The sequence below is a fragment of the Argiope bruennichi genome, chromosome 5 (assembly GCF_947563725.1).
Source record: "Argiope bruennichi chromosome 5, qqArgBrue1.1, whole genome shotgun sequence".
NCBI classification, from domain to species: Eukaryota; Metazoa; Arthropoda; class Arachnida; order Araneae; family Araneidae; genus Argiope; species Argiope bruennichi.
Window position 1 is genome coordinate 119,329,560 of NC_079155.1, and position 18,409 is coordinate 119,347,968.

At 28.3% G+C, this 18,409-nt stretch overlaps 1 protein-coding gene across 2 annotated transcripts; it reads right to left on the reverse strand.

The window, feature by feature from the left end:
- Positions 1-1,388: 1,388 nt before the first annotated feature.
- On the reverse strand, positions 1,389-18,208 carry LOC129969557 (protein unc-93 homolog A-like). 2 transcript variants are annotated; one of them, XM_056084178.1, is made up of 5 exons: positions 18,075-18,208; positions 15,506-15,548; positions 13,850-15,404; positions 9,280-9,547; positions 1,389-3,656 (listed from the first exon to the last, which is right to left on the reverse strand). In XM_056084178.1, the coding sequence occupies exons 3-5, from the start codon at positions 15,308-15,310 to the stop codon at positions 3,433-3,435; spliced, it is 1,953 nt and encodes a 650-aa protein (XP_055940153.1). In that variant the 5' UTR covers positions 15,311-15,404; positions 15,506-15,548; positions 18,075-18,208; the 3' UTR covers positions 1,389-3,432. The 2 variants fall into 2 exon arrangements, with proteins under 2 accessions (XP_055940153.1, XP_055940154.1); XM_056084179.1 differs by lacking the exon at positions 15,506-15,548 and having other exon boundaries at positions 18,075-18,172.
- Positions 18,209-18,409: the final 201 nt, after the last annotated feature.

The following is an 18,409-nucleotide window of genomic DNA, read 5'->3' on the forward strand; positions in this document are numbered from 1 at the left end:
TTATTGAGATTCTCTTACGAATTTTAATTTTTTTCATTTTCATCCTTTTTCTGCAATATTTTATTGTAGTAATGGAATTTTTAAATGGTTACAATTGTCATGACTTTTACATTATAGATCTTCACATCTTTGGGTCACATTTTAAGATTATCCAAGAAACGTTTAGAATTAAACTAGTGAATTTGGTTTGTTTTATTTTGATTATGATTAGTAGTCCTTCGGACAGGCTAATTTAATAATAAATCACCTTTTCTGTATCGAACCATCAATTTTTACAATTTTAATTTCTGTACAAATTTTTTATAATTTTCTAGAAAAATTTTTATACTTCTTGCTAATTTATTTTCATTGGAAATCGAGGGAAGACAGTTTTGTTGTTATATCTCTAAATATTTTTAATAAACCCGAATTCTAATCTATTGCTGCTTTACTTTATAACGTTTAGTTAGTTTTATTAGAATCTAATACTGTAAAAAATATCATAATATTAACAATGTAAATATTTTATCCCAGGCATTTGATTAAAAAAAACTGTTGCTAGATTTTAAAATTTGAAGATTTTTATTTTGTATTATTTTAAATGTTTTGATTGTTACATTTAATATTGAGTCTCAGCAAATAGTTATTTAGATTTTCTATGCGATTAAATACCATTTCTGCTTTGGGGATCATTTCTTTAATCTTTTAAGAAAATACTGATCTTAAAGAAAGATAAAACTTAAAAACTGGTCTTTAAAGAAAGAAGAAGTGCCGACTTTAAGAAATAATAGGAATGGTGCAAATTTGCATTTTGTTTCAGCGTGACTGACCCTTTTAGGCTGTGGATCCACTGTTCTTCATGGTGCCTTTGGGAGCGTCCTTTCTCCCATCAGCTTGTTTCGAGCTTATTAACCCAACCGGATTGACATAATTTATCTTTTCATCTAATTGTGGATGAGCTAGATAAAAGTGAAAAGTTTTATTTTTCTATTACCATTATGAAAGTGGCTAGATAAATATTCGAGTTATATTGGTAAAGGCAATTAGAAACATTAAAAATGCTCCAATTTTTCTATTTGGTAATGGAATGGGGGTGCCAGAAATGTATACATTTTTCTCAAATTTCTGCTGTGATTTTAAAGCATTCTTTAGTGCTAGAACAATTTGACAACCTTTTTCTTTAATTCCTCACTTTATTAGAAATTTAAAAGTATTATTAGGAATTTTTAAGCAAATTAGATTAAAACTGTAAAGTACGAGTAAGGAAACGACATATTCATTCATAAAATCTTTAATGTTGAAGATAAGTAACCAACAAAGCACTGATTATAAAGAGTGATGCAAAATATATAATCTTTTATTTTTATAATTGATTTTTTTTATTATATTTGCATATTTCTTGGGTAAAATCGTTATAAAGATCATGTGATAATAATCTGATAATAGAAAAGAAAATGCTGAAATATTTACAGTGTGTTAATAATAATAATAATATTACTATATTATTATTATTATTAACATCTTGCATTTTCTTCCTAATTCATTATAAACCCACATCAGCTCATTAATTGGTTAATATTGGCATACACAATATTCAAATTAAATATTATTAAGTATTGAATACATTGCTCCTATTATTATTTAGAAGTGTGTAGTTAAGAAATTGATTTAACACGGGAAAAGAAAAAGAAAATGCTAGTTCTGCGACGAGTGAAGAAAACGTATGGTATAATTATCCACAGACTTCGAGAATGTCAAGTAACATATACCATCCACCCATTCTATCTCCAACGAACATACAGATTTTTTTTTAAAATTCCGTGAGATAAATTGACTCTACAATTATACCAATATGTTGTAAAGAAAAAAAAATTAATAGTTCACTGATTGTGAACAGAATTTGATAAAAAGGGATAGAAATAAAGATGTCAAATATGAAAGGCACATTTGACAGCTTTTTCACGTACATTTCTTATGGAGCAGTTTGCAACTGATAGGTTTTTTACTAAAGTATCGTCTTATAAATTAAGCTAAATCCACTTTATTAAATAAAATTACCATGATTTTTCTTCTGTTTTCATAAAATGCTTTGAAATTTTCAGAATGGATTGAACAAACAGCAGGAGTTAAGCAAAATTCTTATTCCCATTAATGACAAACAGAAATTAAGCTTTTATGGTAAAGGGTAGAGACAATATGATTTTTTAAATGCAAAATCGTTTTAGATATCTTTTATTTAAACATTTCCCTTTCTCGATAAGTCAAATAATATTTAATTTATAAAAAATAGCTTAAAAAATTATAAATTAAGGTCATTTAAGGATATTTTACACAGATATCCTTAAGGTCCCAAAGGTCTTCTCACAGATTTTCTTAAGGTTTCTCCACAGATAGTTTAAGAACATTTTATTTTGATTAATTTTTAATCAAAATAATTAAAAATTATTCTTAAAGATTTTTTAAAAATATTTTTATCGCTTTAGGGCATGATACTGCAAATTGTAGTTTGCAAAGATAAATTATCTAATTACTTTGTTCTGAAAATTAGGTTTAAAAAAGTACCATAATTTTTTTTCAGCAGTTAAAAAAATAATATTTAATGAATAATTTTGAATTTATTTCAAATTTTCAAATATGTTTTGCACAGTATTTTTCCTTTCTATAAGAAGCACATTGTTAAAAATAGTGCCAAAAATACAATTATGTGAAATTAATAGAAGATAGGGGAACATATTGTTAGATAAAGATGCAACAAATGATACATGAATATTATTGTGCAAAGTTATACAGTCCTTAAGCAACTATACTTTCTTGAATTTCAGATTTCTAAAATTTCCTACACAATATTCTTTATTTCCATAAGAAACATTGTTAAAAAATAGTGATTGAGATACAATTATGAGAACTGAAAGGGAGATGCGTTATACTATTAGATAAAGATATAAAATATGATATATGAATATTATTGGGACAATTATGCAGTTTTTAAGAATTAAAATTTTATGGCAACCTTTTAATGAAATTTTGCTTAATTTTGAGTACTAATCCATTGCTTAAAAGACATTCATTAATGCATTAATTAATTCTGGAAATAGACAAAAAGGAAATTTTTTAGTCTAACTTATGAAAATGCATATATCTCAAAATATACATTTGGAAGGTCTCTTCTAACAGTATAAGTGCATCCAAATATTATAGATTTTTATATATATGTACATAAAAGATAGCTTATGACTCCATACCATAATGTGAATATTTTAAATGCAAGACACAATTAAAAATATACCAATGAGTTGACATAGCCTCTTTATAAATGAAGAATATTCATGTTCATGATATACGACATTCAATTAGATATGGAAATCAAATGGACAGACAACATTATGTTTTTAAATAATAATTACTTATGAATATCACTGTGAGCAATTGTAAAGACAACAACAATAACAAGTATCAGTCCGGTTCGTTCATCTGCTTCTTCCTTATGTGGTGCTTCCTTTCAGTAATTAAATACCCTACGATTCCGATGCATGATATGCTGCACAGGATGTAAATTTTTATGGCCGTGCAAATATAATTGCTGTACAAGAAAGATATAGTCCATCCCATGGAACTGTAGAGATAATAGCTGCCAAAAGCTGCTTCTTCGTCTCCTTGAAACAAGACTCCATAAAATGCTAAAATGAGAAGATGAATGAGTGAGATATATAAAATTTTTGAGTAGATCTGGTTCGACAGATTGTCGTACCATTCAATTTTAATTATAATACGTACTTTCATCAACCTTAGAATGTCTTAAGACTTTCCTGAACTACTGTATTTTAAATCTTTAAAATATTAACATTTCTTTAATGTCAAAAAAGAATAAAATTAAATTTCTTCGTAAGTAGAAGAAAACGTCACTTAATTTTCTCACTAATCTGGTGCAAATTTAGTTAATTCATTAGTCAAGTTAATAGATTATATTACTTGATTATTGATTTAATTTATTTTTTTAATAGATGTCATCTAATATTCTTATAAATGCATGCTTAAACCTATGTACATTTCTTCTCGCCAAATCTATGAAAAACTTCTAGGGCAGCCAAGCTAAATTCTTCGCCAAAGTTCAAAAACAACCTAAAAGGCACTTTCCCTGGGCCTCTTTTCCCTGTAATTAAAATTTGTGTCGGCCTGGGACTTTGTATCAAACCTATAGAGTATTATCTGAGTGAAAATGAAAGAGGTCAAGGTCATATTAGATATCGGTATTAATGGAATCTGAGATCTGATACTTTTGGCCTGTATCAGTTCTCGGTTCAGGTTAAGATATAGCCAAACAACTTAGCAGTTCCCTGATAAAAGAAGCTGCTCACATATTCCAAAATTTGTTTGCATGTTTTCTTATGTTGTTCTGTTATTCTCTTTGCCTTTTTTGAAGATACGCATGCGCATCACTTGAAAGTAGATGAATTTTGTTGAATTTGAACTGAACGCCATTGAAAAAATAATATCATAAGTGTAAAGGTTTAAACTATAAAATAAAAAGTGACTTCCAATAAATATTAACTCTTATTTAAAACGACTACATATTTTAAATTAAAGACTTTTTTATATTCAAGATGAACGGCAACTAAGTATTTATAAAATGTTTCAATTTTATTGAAACTAGAAAATAGCCAATAAATTATTTCAATAAAAAAAAATTTAGAGCTTTTAGATACATGTGTGCGCTCAAAACACGTTTCCATCTTTTCTTTAACTGAATCAATAAATAACGGGAGGAAACTGCTTTAAAAAAAGAAAAAGAACGCATTAGTAACTTTGAAGACCGGAAAAATCCGGTTTGATTTATTATGATGGTATCTAAAAAACGACTATCAATTCAGACAGTAGTGTTTTTTTTCCTTCCATAGTATTTCAAAGTCTTTGACTTAAGTCAAAAGTATGTAAGTAATGATTATATTTTATTACTTATACAGCTTGGAACATCTATGCATTACCAATAAATCATACTTTTACATTTATAGTTGCTTATTGAACTTATTATTCCAGCCTTTAACTTCATTTGATATTTTTGAATGAATATATAAAAAAAAATAGAATAAAAAAATCTAGTTTGCTTTCTGAAGATACAGAAACATTATTTTTCAATCTCATTTAAAAATAGCAAAAATTACTCTTCGATTTTCTCACATATTTTCATTATAATATGTAACTAAATTATGAAAATATAAGTTATAATTTAGTCACATATTTCTATAACATAGTTACACATTACAGTGAAAAAAATAGAGTGAGTATTTTAGAACAGTAAATAATAACTTAAAAATTTTTTGTCAAATATTTTATACAGATTCTCATCTTTGGGGTAATTACTACATATTGTATTTCATTTTTCTAGATCAAATGTTTTTATCTTGTAGCACCCACACCCTTGGGGGCATATAGAAGATCAGCTAGAATACATGGAAGTAAGGTGAATAATGATGGAAAAAGAAAAAAGGGACTAAAATGGAAAAAAAGGAACTGTAGAATAGTGTTTCCCAAAATTCACTGGAAATTTAATATATTAATACCCCTCCTCATCACAGAATATGTGGGAACAACATATTCTTCACATGCGTATGGTAAGAACAAATATTACGGTGCTTCTGGAACTTACATAACTTTATTCAAATTCTATTTTTACAAATTTTCATCTTTAACATCATTTTTCTGAAAACAAAAAAAATTAAGCTTGCTCTTAGAATATCTCAAAAACTACTTATTCTATTAATCTGAAATGTATGCAAGTATTCAAAATAGGTTCTACTAAATAATAATAATAATAATTTTAATAAGTTATACATCAAAGTTTAGATAAATTATTCACAGAAAAATTTGCTTGAATTTTAAGTACACTGCAAAACTTAAGCAACAATGTAAATTTTAAGCAGGTAGCCATTAATTACAGAAAATGGGTTATTGCGATCAGTACAATGAATACACATTTCAAAAGAAAGGTGATGCATATGCAAATGTCAGGAACAAAACATCATACGCGACGTGAGTGTACGCAAAACGCATACAGTCAGGACGCGCAGCTCAAAACTACGAGGAAAGGAAGGACGCAGGCGCAATTTAAGACATTCGCTGCAAGTGCAAGTGGATTTTTCGTGAAATATGGCTATAAGAAATCACCTGGACGACTTCACACGTGGAAGAATGATCGGAAAGCTGGACGAGAGGCGCAGTTTGACCAGTGTAGCTGAAGAGTTTGGAATCAACAAAAGTGTCGTTTCGCGCAGCTTGGAAAGCCTTCCAAATCAAAGGTATAGTTGTTAAAAAGATTAGGTTGGTGGTGGCAGCCCTAGGAAAACAACTGCAGTGGATGACTGATATATTGTCCTGCAGGCGAAAAGAGACCAATACCAGTCAGCAAACGCTACTGCTCAACAACTGTGTACAGCAACAGGGCGATAAGCGTCGCGGTTTACTGTGGTCAGACACCATCACAAAGGTAGCCTATACGCCCACCGTCCTGAACTCTGCATTCCTTTGAAAGTTGGCCATTGGTGGCCCCGTTTAGAATGGTGTAAGGAGCACAAAAACTGGACGTCTCATCAATGGAGTCGTGTCCTCTTTACGGATTAGAGTCGTTTCAGTACCACAAGTGATTCTCAACGCCAGTTAATTTAGAAAAAGGTGACGTGATTTCATTTCAGTAGCATTATGGAAAGAAACAGCTAAAGTGGTCCTGGAGTTGTCGTCAGGGAGGCTTTATGCTGCACGGGCGGACTGAAATCCACTTTTTCGACAAAGGTTCTGTAACTGGAAATCGCTATTGTAAGGAGATGGTCCTTTCCCATGTGCGTCTGTTCCGAGGTGCTATAGGACCATACTTCTTTTTTCATGGATGACAATGTCTGGCTACACCTGACTTCTGATGTTTAGCAGCTACTGGAAAGTGAAGATATAATTTGAATGGATTGACCAGCATTCTCTCCTGATTTAAATCCCACAGAACATGTGTGGGGTGATTTGGAGAGATGCCTTGTGGCACGATTACATCTTTCGGAGAACACCCAACAACTGAAACAGATGCTGATTGAGGAATGAGCACTCTTATCTCAAGAACTGTTGGACAATCTGGTGCTGAGTATGGAGAGACGGTGAGAAACAACCATTGCAATAGGGGGGATGCCTATACCATACTGAGGAACATTTGCTTGATGTTCTTATTTTTGGACATGCAATCATACATAACGGTACTTGGGTTCAATAAAGCCTTTTTTTATTCCATACTATATGCATTGTATTCATTTTTGCGCAACTATGCTTTCGCCATTGTTTAAGTATTAAATACTGTCTCTCATTTCTAAATTTCGTGTCTCTCAGATGATTTCTCGTGTAGTTATGGCAAAAAAGCAACTTTTGCTTAAGTTTTGCACAGCAGTGTAGATTTTATTTTTAAATTTTAAATTTTATTATTTAAATAATTGCATTTAAAGTGTTTAAAATTTTTTGTTATGAAAATATGTATAACTTCACAACTGAACATTTTTTTTCAAGTTAATATGAATTTGTAGATTTTTACTAATTCTTAAATTCAAAATCCTGCTCTCAGTAAAATTAAGATTAAGACTAAGATTATTTTAAAGATTTTTTAAAAAATCCAATTTATATGCTCTTATAATTTTTTAAAATTTTTTCTTAAATTATATGAAAACATGAAATGTGATTGTATATAAATATTATACGTCAAATTTTCAGATTACACAATTATTTCATTTGTAAATAAAAGACAGGTTGGAAAAAAGATAGTTTTTTGCTTCTATAAGTAATTTTGTGAGTCCTGAGACGTCTTAAAAAATACGTTTTTCTTTTTGAAAGATTTGGTCCAAAATATAATGTAAGTTTATAATTTTGATGTTAAGATCACATGTCAAATTTTATTTATCTATATAGTGACGCTTCTTACTATGGTTTTCCCATGCACACGCACAATATCAACAGTTTAATATTTAGCAGATACAGGCCTACACTTGTAGCATAAATTTTACATATCGAACTTTATCTGACATATTCGATATTTTTCTAAATTTATTCCGTTCACACATATACAGTCGGATTGACAGACATGCTTATATAATAAAAGAAAAGTGTTATTTGATTCAAGGAAACTTAAAATATGCAAGTTCATTAGAATATGGAAGTCTTTTTTTTTTTTTTCATTTATGAAATTTTCTTTATGCGCTTGAGGCAGAGAAAAAACAATTTTATTGCGACCATATAATAGAATTAATCTGCGAAATTATATTGAACCTAAGGGAAAAAGAAACTGTATCACAATCAGATAAGTAGAAACATTGACCTACTTTTTGTGTTATAAGTAAATAAAGAAAACATTACAGAAGGAAAAATCATTTTTCCTAAATTGGTGTTTTCCAAATTGCTGAAGCACATGAAAGATATGAAACAAATAAGCAAAATCAATAAAATCTTCCTGAATACGATTTTTATTGATGCCACCCTAGAGCACTTTGTTACATAGCACCCTAGTAACAATGTGTTTCAAATGCATTTTTGGTATTTTAATGAGAGCATAGGGTAACATTTTTTCCCCTTCAATATCTTATCTGTTTTTTTAGCACTAAAATTTATTTTATTTGTAATTCATCAATAATTGTCTTATCAATGAAAGAAATATATCTTCATGATAAAGACAAGGAAAATGGTTTGAACTTTATTTCAGCAATGAAAATTATTATTTAAAAAGCATATATTAAAAAAAAAATGACAAAATTTAAGAAAAAATTGCACGATTGTTAAATTAATATCGTAAAAAAACTTTTTTTATTTAAAGAAACTAAAAATAATTTTTGTGTATAGTAAATGTATAAAAATTTAAATTTTGTATTTTTTAAAGTTTAATCCCTTGAAAATTTTAATCGATTTCATAACATTTTACACCTTTTTTTATGCAACTTTGTAATTTGCAGTATATGTCTATGATCAGTATTTAAGGAATAAAAGCCTTGGTCAAGGGTTTTGAGACACCCTGTATATGTGCCAATTTTGGTGACTGAAAGTCAAACAGTCTCACCTATAGAACACCAATACACAAATAAGCAGAGACACATGCATTCTCGCTCATTATTAGCAAATATTTAATATTGTGATTCATTAATATTTATGGGAATCTGTAGTTCCCTACACTGGTCCGCATTATGTTCCACCTTTATGACTACGTATATGAAAAATTTCAATATATTTCCGGCTGGAAATTTGTCATTTATTTAAATATTAAAATATAACGAACAGAATATAAAAAAATACCTTGCAATTGTGACCAGAATAACCCCGTAATGATTCCCCAAAGGGCAGCTGCCAGATAAAACATGAATGGATGATGAACTTCTGGACTCCACATAAGTAGGAAGGTGTAGTTGATTATATTCCCGATTTGGCCAATCAGAAAGATGGGTATTCTGCCCATGAACTGGACAAGACAACCAGATACTGTCGATGACAGGGCACATGCCAAACCGTAGAAAACTGTGACAAGCCCAATATGAGAGGTGCCCCAAGCACATGCGATGTAAGACTGAAAAGGAAAAAAAAGAGTTAAAACAATTTGAAGTTACAATAGTATTTTTATTACTTCCTCGTCTATATAGTGTAGAGGAAGTATTATAATCGTCAAAAAATTCGGACATCAGATTTTGACGAATTTTTACGTGTTAGATCTTCTTGAGTTCGAAAAGCACATTTTTGATATTATGTCTGACTCTCCATTTGTCTGTCCGTCTGTGACAAAAATAACTGAAAAAAATTTTGAATCAAATGAAATAAATTTAATATACGGTCTTTACATCAACTTTGATGATTCCTGTCAAATTTTGGGTAAACTCCTTTCGTCTGTCCAGTTGTTCAAATACAAGTTAACACTGTAACTATAAAACGAAGGGAGCTAGAGGGATAAAATTCGGTACACAAATTTAGGATGTATAATGTAGACACCTATTAAATTACGAGCCAAATCTAACAAAAGGTTGACCGTGTGTCTGCTAATACTTTAAGAAACATGTAAACTAGAGAATTCAAAAACACAACGATTTAAATACATCAAATTTGGTAAGTGATTTTGCAATTTCAAAAGCAGTTCTGAGTGAAATTTTTATTTCAATCGTTTGGAAAAAACGCGTCTAAAACACAAATTCGATTTTCAAATACTATTAATATGTCAGCATATCAATGATTTATCTCCGAAACATTCGTCAAGGTTCACACGATAAATTCAGTAAAAATGCTGAATTCGCGCCAAAGATTAATATTTTGTAACTAACCAATGCCATTCAAAGCATTCTTTGGCGTAACATCTTTATTAGAGAGTATGTAAAAAAAATTTTGGAACCACTCCCTCTGATATATGTATGTGAAAAGAGCTTAAAATATTCCGTTTGTAGTCTGCGTAGAACTAATCTCTTATAAAAAATTCCATTTCAAAAAATTAAAACAAATTTCTTTTCTAACTTTAAATTTGAAGGATTTACATGCATTTCTTAAAATAAAGCTTCATTTATCATGTACAACACCACACACCACTTTGAAAATCAGAGAAATAGCCTCGTCTTGTTCTATTTACTACGAATAAAAGAGAATGTGTGTGGGCGTTGGCTCTTTATATGACTGACCAATTAACATAGATTATTGCACTTGCCAAATATAGGAAAATGTCAAATAAAAATGTGCTTTCTAAGCGATTTTTTGAGAGTTATAATAAAATTAGGTGATTATTTAACATTTAGGTGATATTTTAACATTTTTCCACTGTAACCCTCCAAAATATCATTGTTACAAATATGATTTTCATGTCATTAAAGACAATTGTTTTTAAGTATTTTTTTTAGTGACACCAGCTAAATTTCTTCCGAAATTTACAGAAAGTTTGAATTTTTAAAAATATTTTTGCCTAATTTTGAGTTACAGGTTTCATTATTAATCTGAAATCCAAGACGTTTTGATTGTTCTATAAAACATTTAATCACGCGAATTTTCTCCATTGCTATTAGACAAGCAAGAAGTATTCTGCATAATATCTGTGTACGAAAATGAAGATGCAATACCATATAATTTAGATGATTATTCTGGGAATTATATTTAAATAACTCTATGATTTCATGGGATATTATTAGGATGGTTCATGCATACAGTGAATAGAACATGTATAAGGCTAACAACATGGCTTTGACGCCTGTCACAATTTGAAGCTTAAAAATATGTTTCGGGATGAGTCATCAGTATTAATTATCCGCAAGAGAACACAATCAATTTTCCAAGTGAACCAGTTTTTCGCATAATTCGAATAATAGTTTCAATAAAAGCGAAAGTTTCATGAAAACATTGGCACCTTGGATAAATTCAAGATAAATCCTTAATAAATTTTTATAAAAGATATTAATCTGAATTTGATTTAATGACTAAATCGGCTTATTACAAATTTTTATAAAATATTTTGATATAGAAAACAAAATGCGGAAAAGAAAAGCAATTTTTAATTCTGATTTTTCACAAAATAAAAGGTATTTCTTGATTCAAAGAATGAATTCTAATAAGCAATATCAATTTTAAAAAAAACAAAAAAAAAACATTGACATAGAGCTTGGTACTCATGTTCGTTAAAAAATTATTATGTAAAAGAATAACTAAATAAATGAAAATAATAAGATATCCATTATTTAATAAGTTAATGCTGCACAAAAAATATAAAAAAATTTAAAGTGATATGATGTGAAATATTATTTGATTTTAATATCAACGATTTTTATTTTCAAAAAGTCATCTAATTAGTAAATGAAGATTTTGCTAAATTCAGTTACAAAAAACTACAATGCAATACAATAATGTATTTTAGATAGAGATACATATAAATGCCGATTAAGTATAAAAATAGAATTATTATTTAAAAATAAAATAAATACTTATATAAATATGTCTTTTTATTGACAATATAATAAAAATGTAGCCAAACTGTATCCTTGGTACGTAAGTGATATTTCGCTTTAATAGATCTTTATTTGAAAGCTGTTAAATGATTATGCTTGCGCATTTTTTAAAAGATACATATATTATGAGGAATATCTTTTCTTATCAAGATGTCGGGCGACATAAAAAATAATGAAACAGTAATATTGCACGAAACTGTTTTCTTCTAACATTCTCGCTTTTATTCAACAAGCACAGTTTTCTGAATTTGTGCCAATCCCTATCTAATTAAATTTTAAACAAATGAAAAAAAACATCATTGATGATAAGATGAATTGTGCTATCCAAAACAAAAATACATACACATAAAAAACTGGGTGTCTTTATTAATCAGTATAATTGCATTATAACGAGTAAATTATCATACCACGATTAGCAATTATTATGCAAATAAGTACTATCAGTTTTGTTTATGCGAACAAAAATATATCATTTAGATACTAGTTATCTTATGCAAAAATAAAAAGATAGAAATGGTTTGAATGATACATATTGTTGTGAAAAAGAAACAATGTTTATAAATATGAGTTATTAAAAAGATTACAAATGACAAGAAATGTATCTCAACTTACAAATGCACAAAATAATTTTCTGCAGAGGTTCTTATAATTTGTAGAGAAAAAAATAAAGGGAAAAATGTATTTTGGCATATTTATTTGCATTGCAATTTTATAAAATATTACTTACTACATTATAAAATTATGTTTTTTACTGTCCATACTTTTTCTGACAAAATTAATTAAGCAATCTTATTTTATTTCTACTTTAGAAGTGACTATTTCGAAACCTATATGATTCTTTTTTCAAACTGTGTATTAATAGTTTTCCTTCATTTAATATACGCCTTAGAACAATGCGTATTTTCTGTGATACTTGTATTTATTAAAGAAACCGCATATTTTAACGTGGGACAAATTCAAATTTAGAGATTTTCTTTAAAGAATTATTATACAATCTGTCAGTTTTTATAGTGAATGTAAAAAAAAGAGTTAAAAAGGAACACGAACTAACAGGAATACAAATAATTCAAACTTTTTAATTAGATTAATGAAGCATACTCTATTGATTAGTAAGAAAACTGACTTCGGCATTGTTAAATGGCAAAAAGTGGCATTGTTATTTATCAAATCTGATTTAAAACAATTTATTAAGCAAGTGGTAATTTGTGCAAGAATTTCTTTTGAAGAACAAAAAGACTCCGCGAATAAATAAAGATGCAATTTCTACGAAATTGACTTTATGCAGGAGCAAGCAATATTGTTTACAGAATCCTTTATTTTTCTTATTTCTTTTAATGTTTTGTAATTTCTACTGAGCAATTAATTTTTGTTCAGAATTATTTACTTCATTCATTATATCATGGATTGTGAATATTTAGCAACTAACAAAGTTCATAGCATATTTTGAACAAATATGATAATTCTATAAATACTAAGACTCTTTGGATTGATATAATTACAAAGAATTTTATTATGTTCGAAGTTTTATATTTAAATAACATGCTTGATTCCAGAAATTTTAATTTTAAGCCCATCAATTATCTATAAAGCTTTTCAGACGTTTGTATGAGATAGTTATATGTATGTATTTGCTCAGATTTTTGTAATTTCAAATTTAAATATGTTTACACATTTTCAACTCAATTTATATATTATTTCATTATTTATTCTTTATATTATTATATTATTTTAGGGACAGTCAGAATTATGTCTATTTCCAAAAATTAGCACGTTATAATTTGCACTTTTTACAATCTAGGCTAAATATTTGACTCTGAAGTGCAGTCACATTTCTGTATAAAAAATAATTGTACAAACAGTAATTCTCAATGCAAAATTGAAATAATTTCAGTTAAATTTACCTTAGTAATATCAGCTGTATAAAATCCTTGAGCCATTCCAACATAAAGCGACAACGGCACCAGAAACAATTGTTCTTTCTTTTTGGAATGATTAAAGGTTGCAAGAACTTGTTTCCATGAAAACGTCACGGGCTCTTTGGCTTTGTTCAAAGGATCCAAAAATAACAAGATTAGCAAGACTGCAATGACTCCTAATCCAACTGATAGTCCTGTTAGCATGTATCGAGTATCTGGAGTAATATCATCAGTATCATCATTTACACATTCAGGCTCCGGATCACAGAAGTCCGCTCCACATGAGCAGCTATAAATTCTGCTGAAATTATGAGATTTATGCTTATGAAGGACATAATAGGTCATTAAATTACTCCAGACTTGAGCTGAATAGTATGCTAATCCATGACAGCCAAAGAAGCATGCATTAGCCGAATCAATAGCGGCATATGTTTCGAAAATTTCTAATTCACCGGTGTCTTTTCTAGGAATTGCATCCGAAGGTAAAGAACTAATTCCTTGTGGTAAAATTTGCTTTGAAACTTCTAGAGGTTTAGATTTAAAAATAATGCTAATATCTTCTTCATTTATGTTACTTAATTGCCTCTTTTTTTGTTGCATATGGTCATCAGTCTGTTGTCCAGCATGATATTGCCTCTTTAGAGAATCACCCTTTGAGTTCTGAATGCCATCTGGTTGTCCCGTAACCTGATGTTGTCGTTTTAGTGAATCACATGCATTGTTTTGAATTCCCTCTGATGATATTTTAGCTTGAAGCTGTCTTTTCAGTGAATCTGTATTTACTTCCGATTTGTTTGAATTATTCGAATCTTTTCTGCTTAATTCTTCGAAACTTTTACGTTTGATATTTCGGATGGACAACTGGCAATTCACGATACCACATTTAGAGTTATTGTTACTGGATGATAATTCTTCTGTACTTTGATGTGGTGAACTGTACTGTGACAGCCTTTCGGAACTCGTGCGAATAGATGAAGTTTCGCCTACGTGATTCAAAATCTCAACGACGCCATCTTCATCCAGCGTGCAAAATATGACAGAGGATTCGTTAAAGTATGTACATTGAGAACCCCAAAGGATAGAGGCCCCTATGCCAATGAGAACTGCAGAAGGAATCAAAGTAATCCACATTGGGTAGAAATTAGCTGCAATATAAGGCAAATACAGAATCATGGCAAATAATAAGGTATTCTTAGTGCCCAGTTTTTTAATGATGAAGTTAGGTAGTAATAATGATGATAAACCAAACGAAATGTACACGACTGCTTGTGAAACTGTACCAACTCCTCCCATTTTGTTCATAGTGCTCTGAAGCATGCTGAGGCCATTGTAAGCCGTAAACAAAAGAACAAATGAAAACGAAATGATCGTCAAATTTTTGATGATACGAAGTCGGCTGAATTTCATCCTCTCACCCTTCTGGCTTTCTTGTTTTTCAATTCTCATTTTTTTAGAACAGTTTCATAACACTGATGGCAACAGAATTAGAGAAAAAACAAATGGGCTGGAAGTGAACTTGGGAATAATCATGTAACTGCATCTATAAATAAAAAATAAATTGTTTATTTAACCTCCAATAATACCATCATAAAAATGATAAATGATAGGATACTATTGCATGAAAACAAAATGAAGACTTACAATTCAATAGATCCATCAGGTTCTGTGAGTATGTTGAAACAAACTAAAAATTATAAAATAATTGATAGTTAACTCCGTGCTAACTTTTTACATTTGATTAATTCTAATATAGAGATAAGAAGAGTAAAACAGAAATGACAATATCATCAGTCTCATCAGTCATCATCAAATTAGACTATAACGAAAGTAAATGATAAATAAATATATTCGGTTTTTAATTCTATTGAAAGACATTTCATGCAATCTTTTATTAAATTAATTATTTTCATTTTATAATAGAGGTATTTTGATTTTGAGTTTCTTAAAACTTTGCTAGGTCAAACATTGAGTATATTTAATTATATTTACTTAAAAATTTAAAGCCCTAATTTTTATTTGATTTATTAGACGAAGTTCTCACAAATATTTAAATATATATTAATTTGAAGTGTTCCATATTGTTATAAATATTAAATTTAAAACCATAAATAAAAATTTTGCCGTAATAACAACTTTGGGAAATGATTATCTAAAGAATATACTTCGGTGAGATTCAATTAAAAAATTCCGAAAGCTTTAAGGTGACTATTGTTGAAGGAGACTGTGGCCCGATAGAAATAGCTGGATTGCAATGCAAGAAGGTAGAGAGATTAGAGATCTTACTTTAATAAAAAATCTCTTTTATGGGTAGATTAATTAACATTTATTATGTTGTTATTTAAAATGAACTTATTGACAAGGTGTGCAACCTAGAATATGCAAACGATGTCAATTGTTAACCGATGGACAAATTCCATAAGGTATAGTAAAACGAAGATAAATTGGTTAAAGTTCTATTTACCTAGCATATTATAAATTATACTTGCATGTGACGTTCATTTAGTCGATACTCAGGAAATTGAGTTTATATATATATATATATATATATATATATATATATATATATATATATATATATATGAAAGTACATATATGTTGTGCTGCGTAAAAAATGATAATTTTTTTTTTGTATGGTCCTATATACTGTCAACGATTGAGTATGATTTAAATATTTAATTTCGAAAACTATTCTAAATAAATTGTCATATACCTTTAAAATAAAATACTTATCTATTCAAACTGATTCTGATTTTCATTAAATAAAAATTAAACTTACCTCATTAATTTTACGTTCTTATAAATAAATTAAAATTCATTATTTAAAATTTATTTTTTAAATCAAATTTATAGTTTTAAAAAAGTTGTAATTTAATTTTTTAAAATTTTATGACATTTTATGCATATTATTACAAAATTATGAATTTTATTTAAAATATTTCTCTAAGTAAATATTTATACCTGATAATTAGAAAATAAATTTTAATTCGTCAACTCAATCTAAATTACCACAAAAAAAATATAAACTCATTTCGTATTTCTTGAATATTATGCCTATTTCATAGTCATGCATGTTGAATACAACATTCTGGTATTAAACAAATTAATTCAAGAATTTATCGGAATTTGTTTTCAGAAGAATGGGTATCAACTGGCAATGAAAATAAACTGCTTAATTTCTCGATTAATTATATCATTCGAATGAAGAAAAAACATTACAAATACCTAAAAAATAAGTGCGTTTTATTAAATATAACAATAATAATGTGAAAAAAAATAATATCGTGTAATAATTTTCAATAAGATGTTATTTCATGTTTCTCATGGCTAACATACATGTAAAAAATAATTTATTTCAGCATTTATTGGAATTTATATTTTTTAAAAACATTTTTCCAATAATTAATTAGGCATTTTTATTTCATTCAAGAGAGTTGATTTAATTTACAAACAATAGTAAAATACAAGCAAGCATGCCTCAAAAATTTTAAGAATAAAAATATGAATCTACTTTTAATTTTTATTTAATATCATTAAACGAAAAGTAAAATTTTATTAATTGTGTTTGTTTGTCACACTTTACAGTTATAGAATGTAAATAATTCAGAATAGGACACTTTATTTTGGTGTGAAATTTTAACAGATTATACGTAGCACATAATTTAAATATCTATTAACAAATTTTAAAAGTTAAACTAATAGAAAAGGCCTTAAGAATATGAGATTACTTTTAATTTTTTAGAATCCATATTATTAATTTAAATCAAAGTTTTGTTAAATTATGCTTATTTCTGTCATTTAAAATTAGAGAATATAAGTGATTCCAATAAGGGCATGATATTTTGAAAATTTGATTGTAACGCACATTTTTAAGAATCCTTTATGGACTTTAAGTCTTTAACCTATCTTTTTTTTATTTTAAGGATAATTAAACTAATAAAAGATTTTGAATGGAGATGAAATGGAGAAATTATATGTAAACGAAATTATATGCTTTATTATTTTATGTATAAATCCTTTAGTTGGTCTTCATTCCAACTTTATTATCATATATTAAATTTTATATTTATTTGTTCTAAAATTCATTTATTTCAGGTAGAATTTCTAATTTTAAGATAAAATCTTATCATCCACAAACTTTTCATAACCTCATACAATTTAATTTCTTATTAATAATTAATTATTATCTTAAGGGAATTGATTCCATACGTACCACAATGAGTTTAAAAGAAATTTGAGAGCTTCTGAAAATAACATGATGCAGTTTCAAACTCAATCGCTTCGAAAAACTTTTTTCCCCGCACATTAGCAATTATATCGTAGTATATGTCAATGTTTCGATGCCGTACCTAAAAGTTTAGAGTAGTAAACGTTTGAACACCTTTCTTTTATGGCAGTAATAAAACGACAAATTCCATGAAACTCTGACCATTCAGTTCAATAAAAATGTTATAGATAATCAAAAGATTCACGATTAGAAATAAAGATTTTTTAAAAGGTTTCTGTTCGTAGATTTAAATTCTCGATAAATGGTGGAGGATAAGTGTC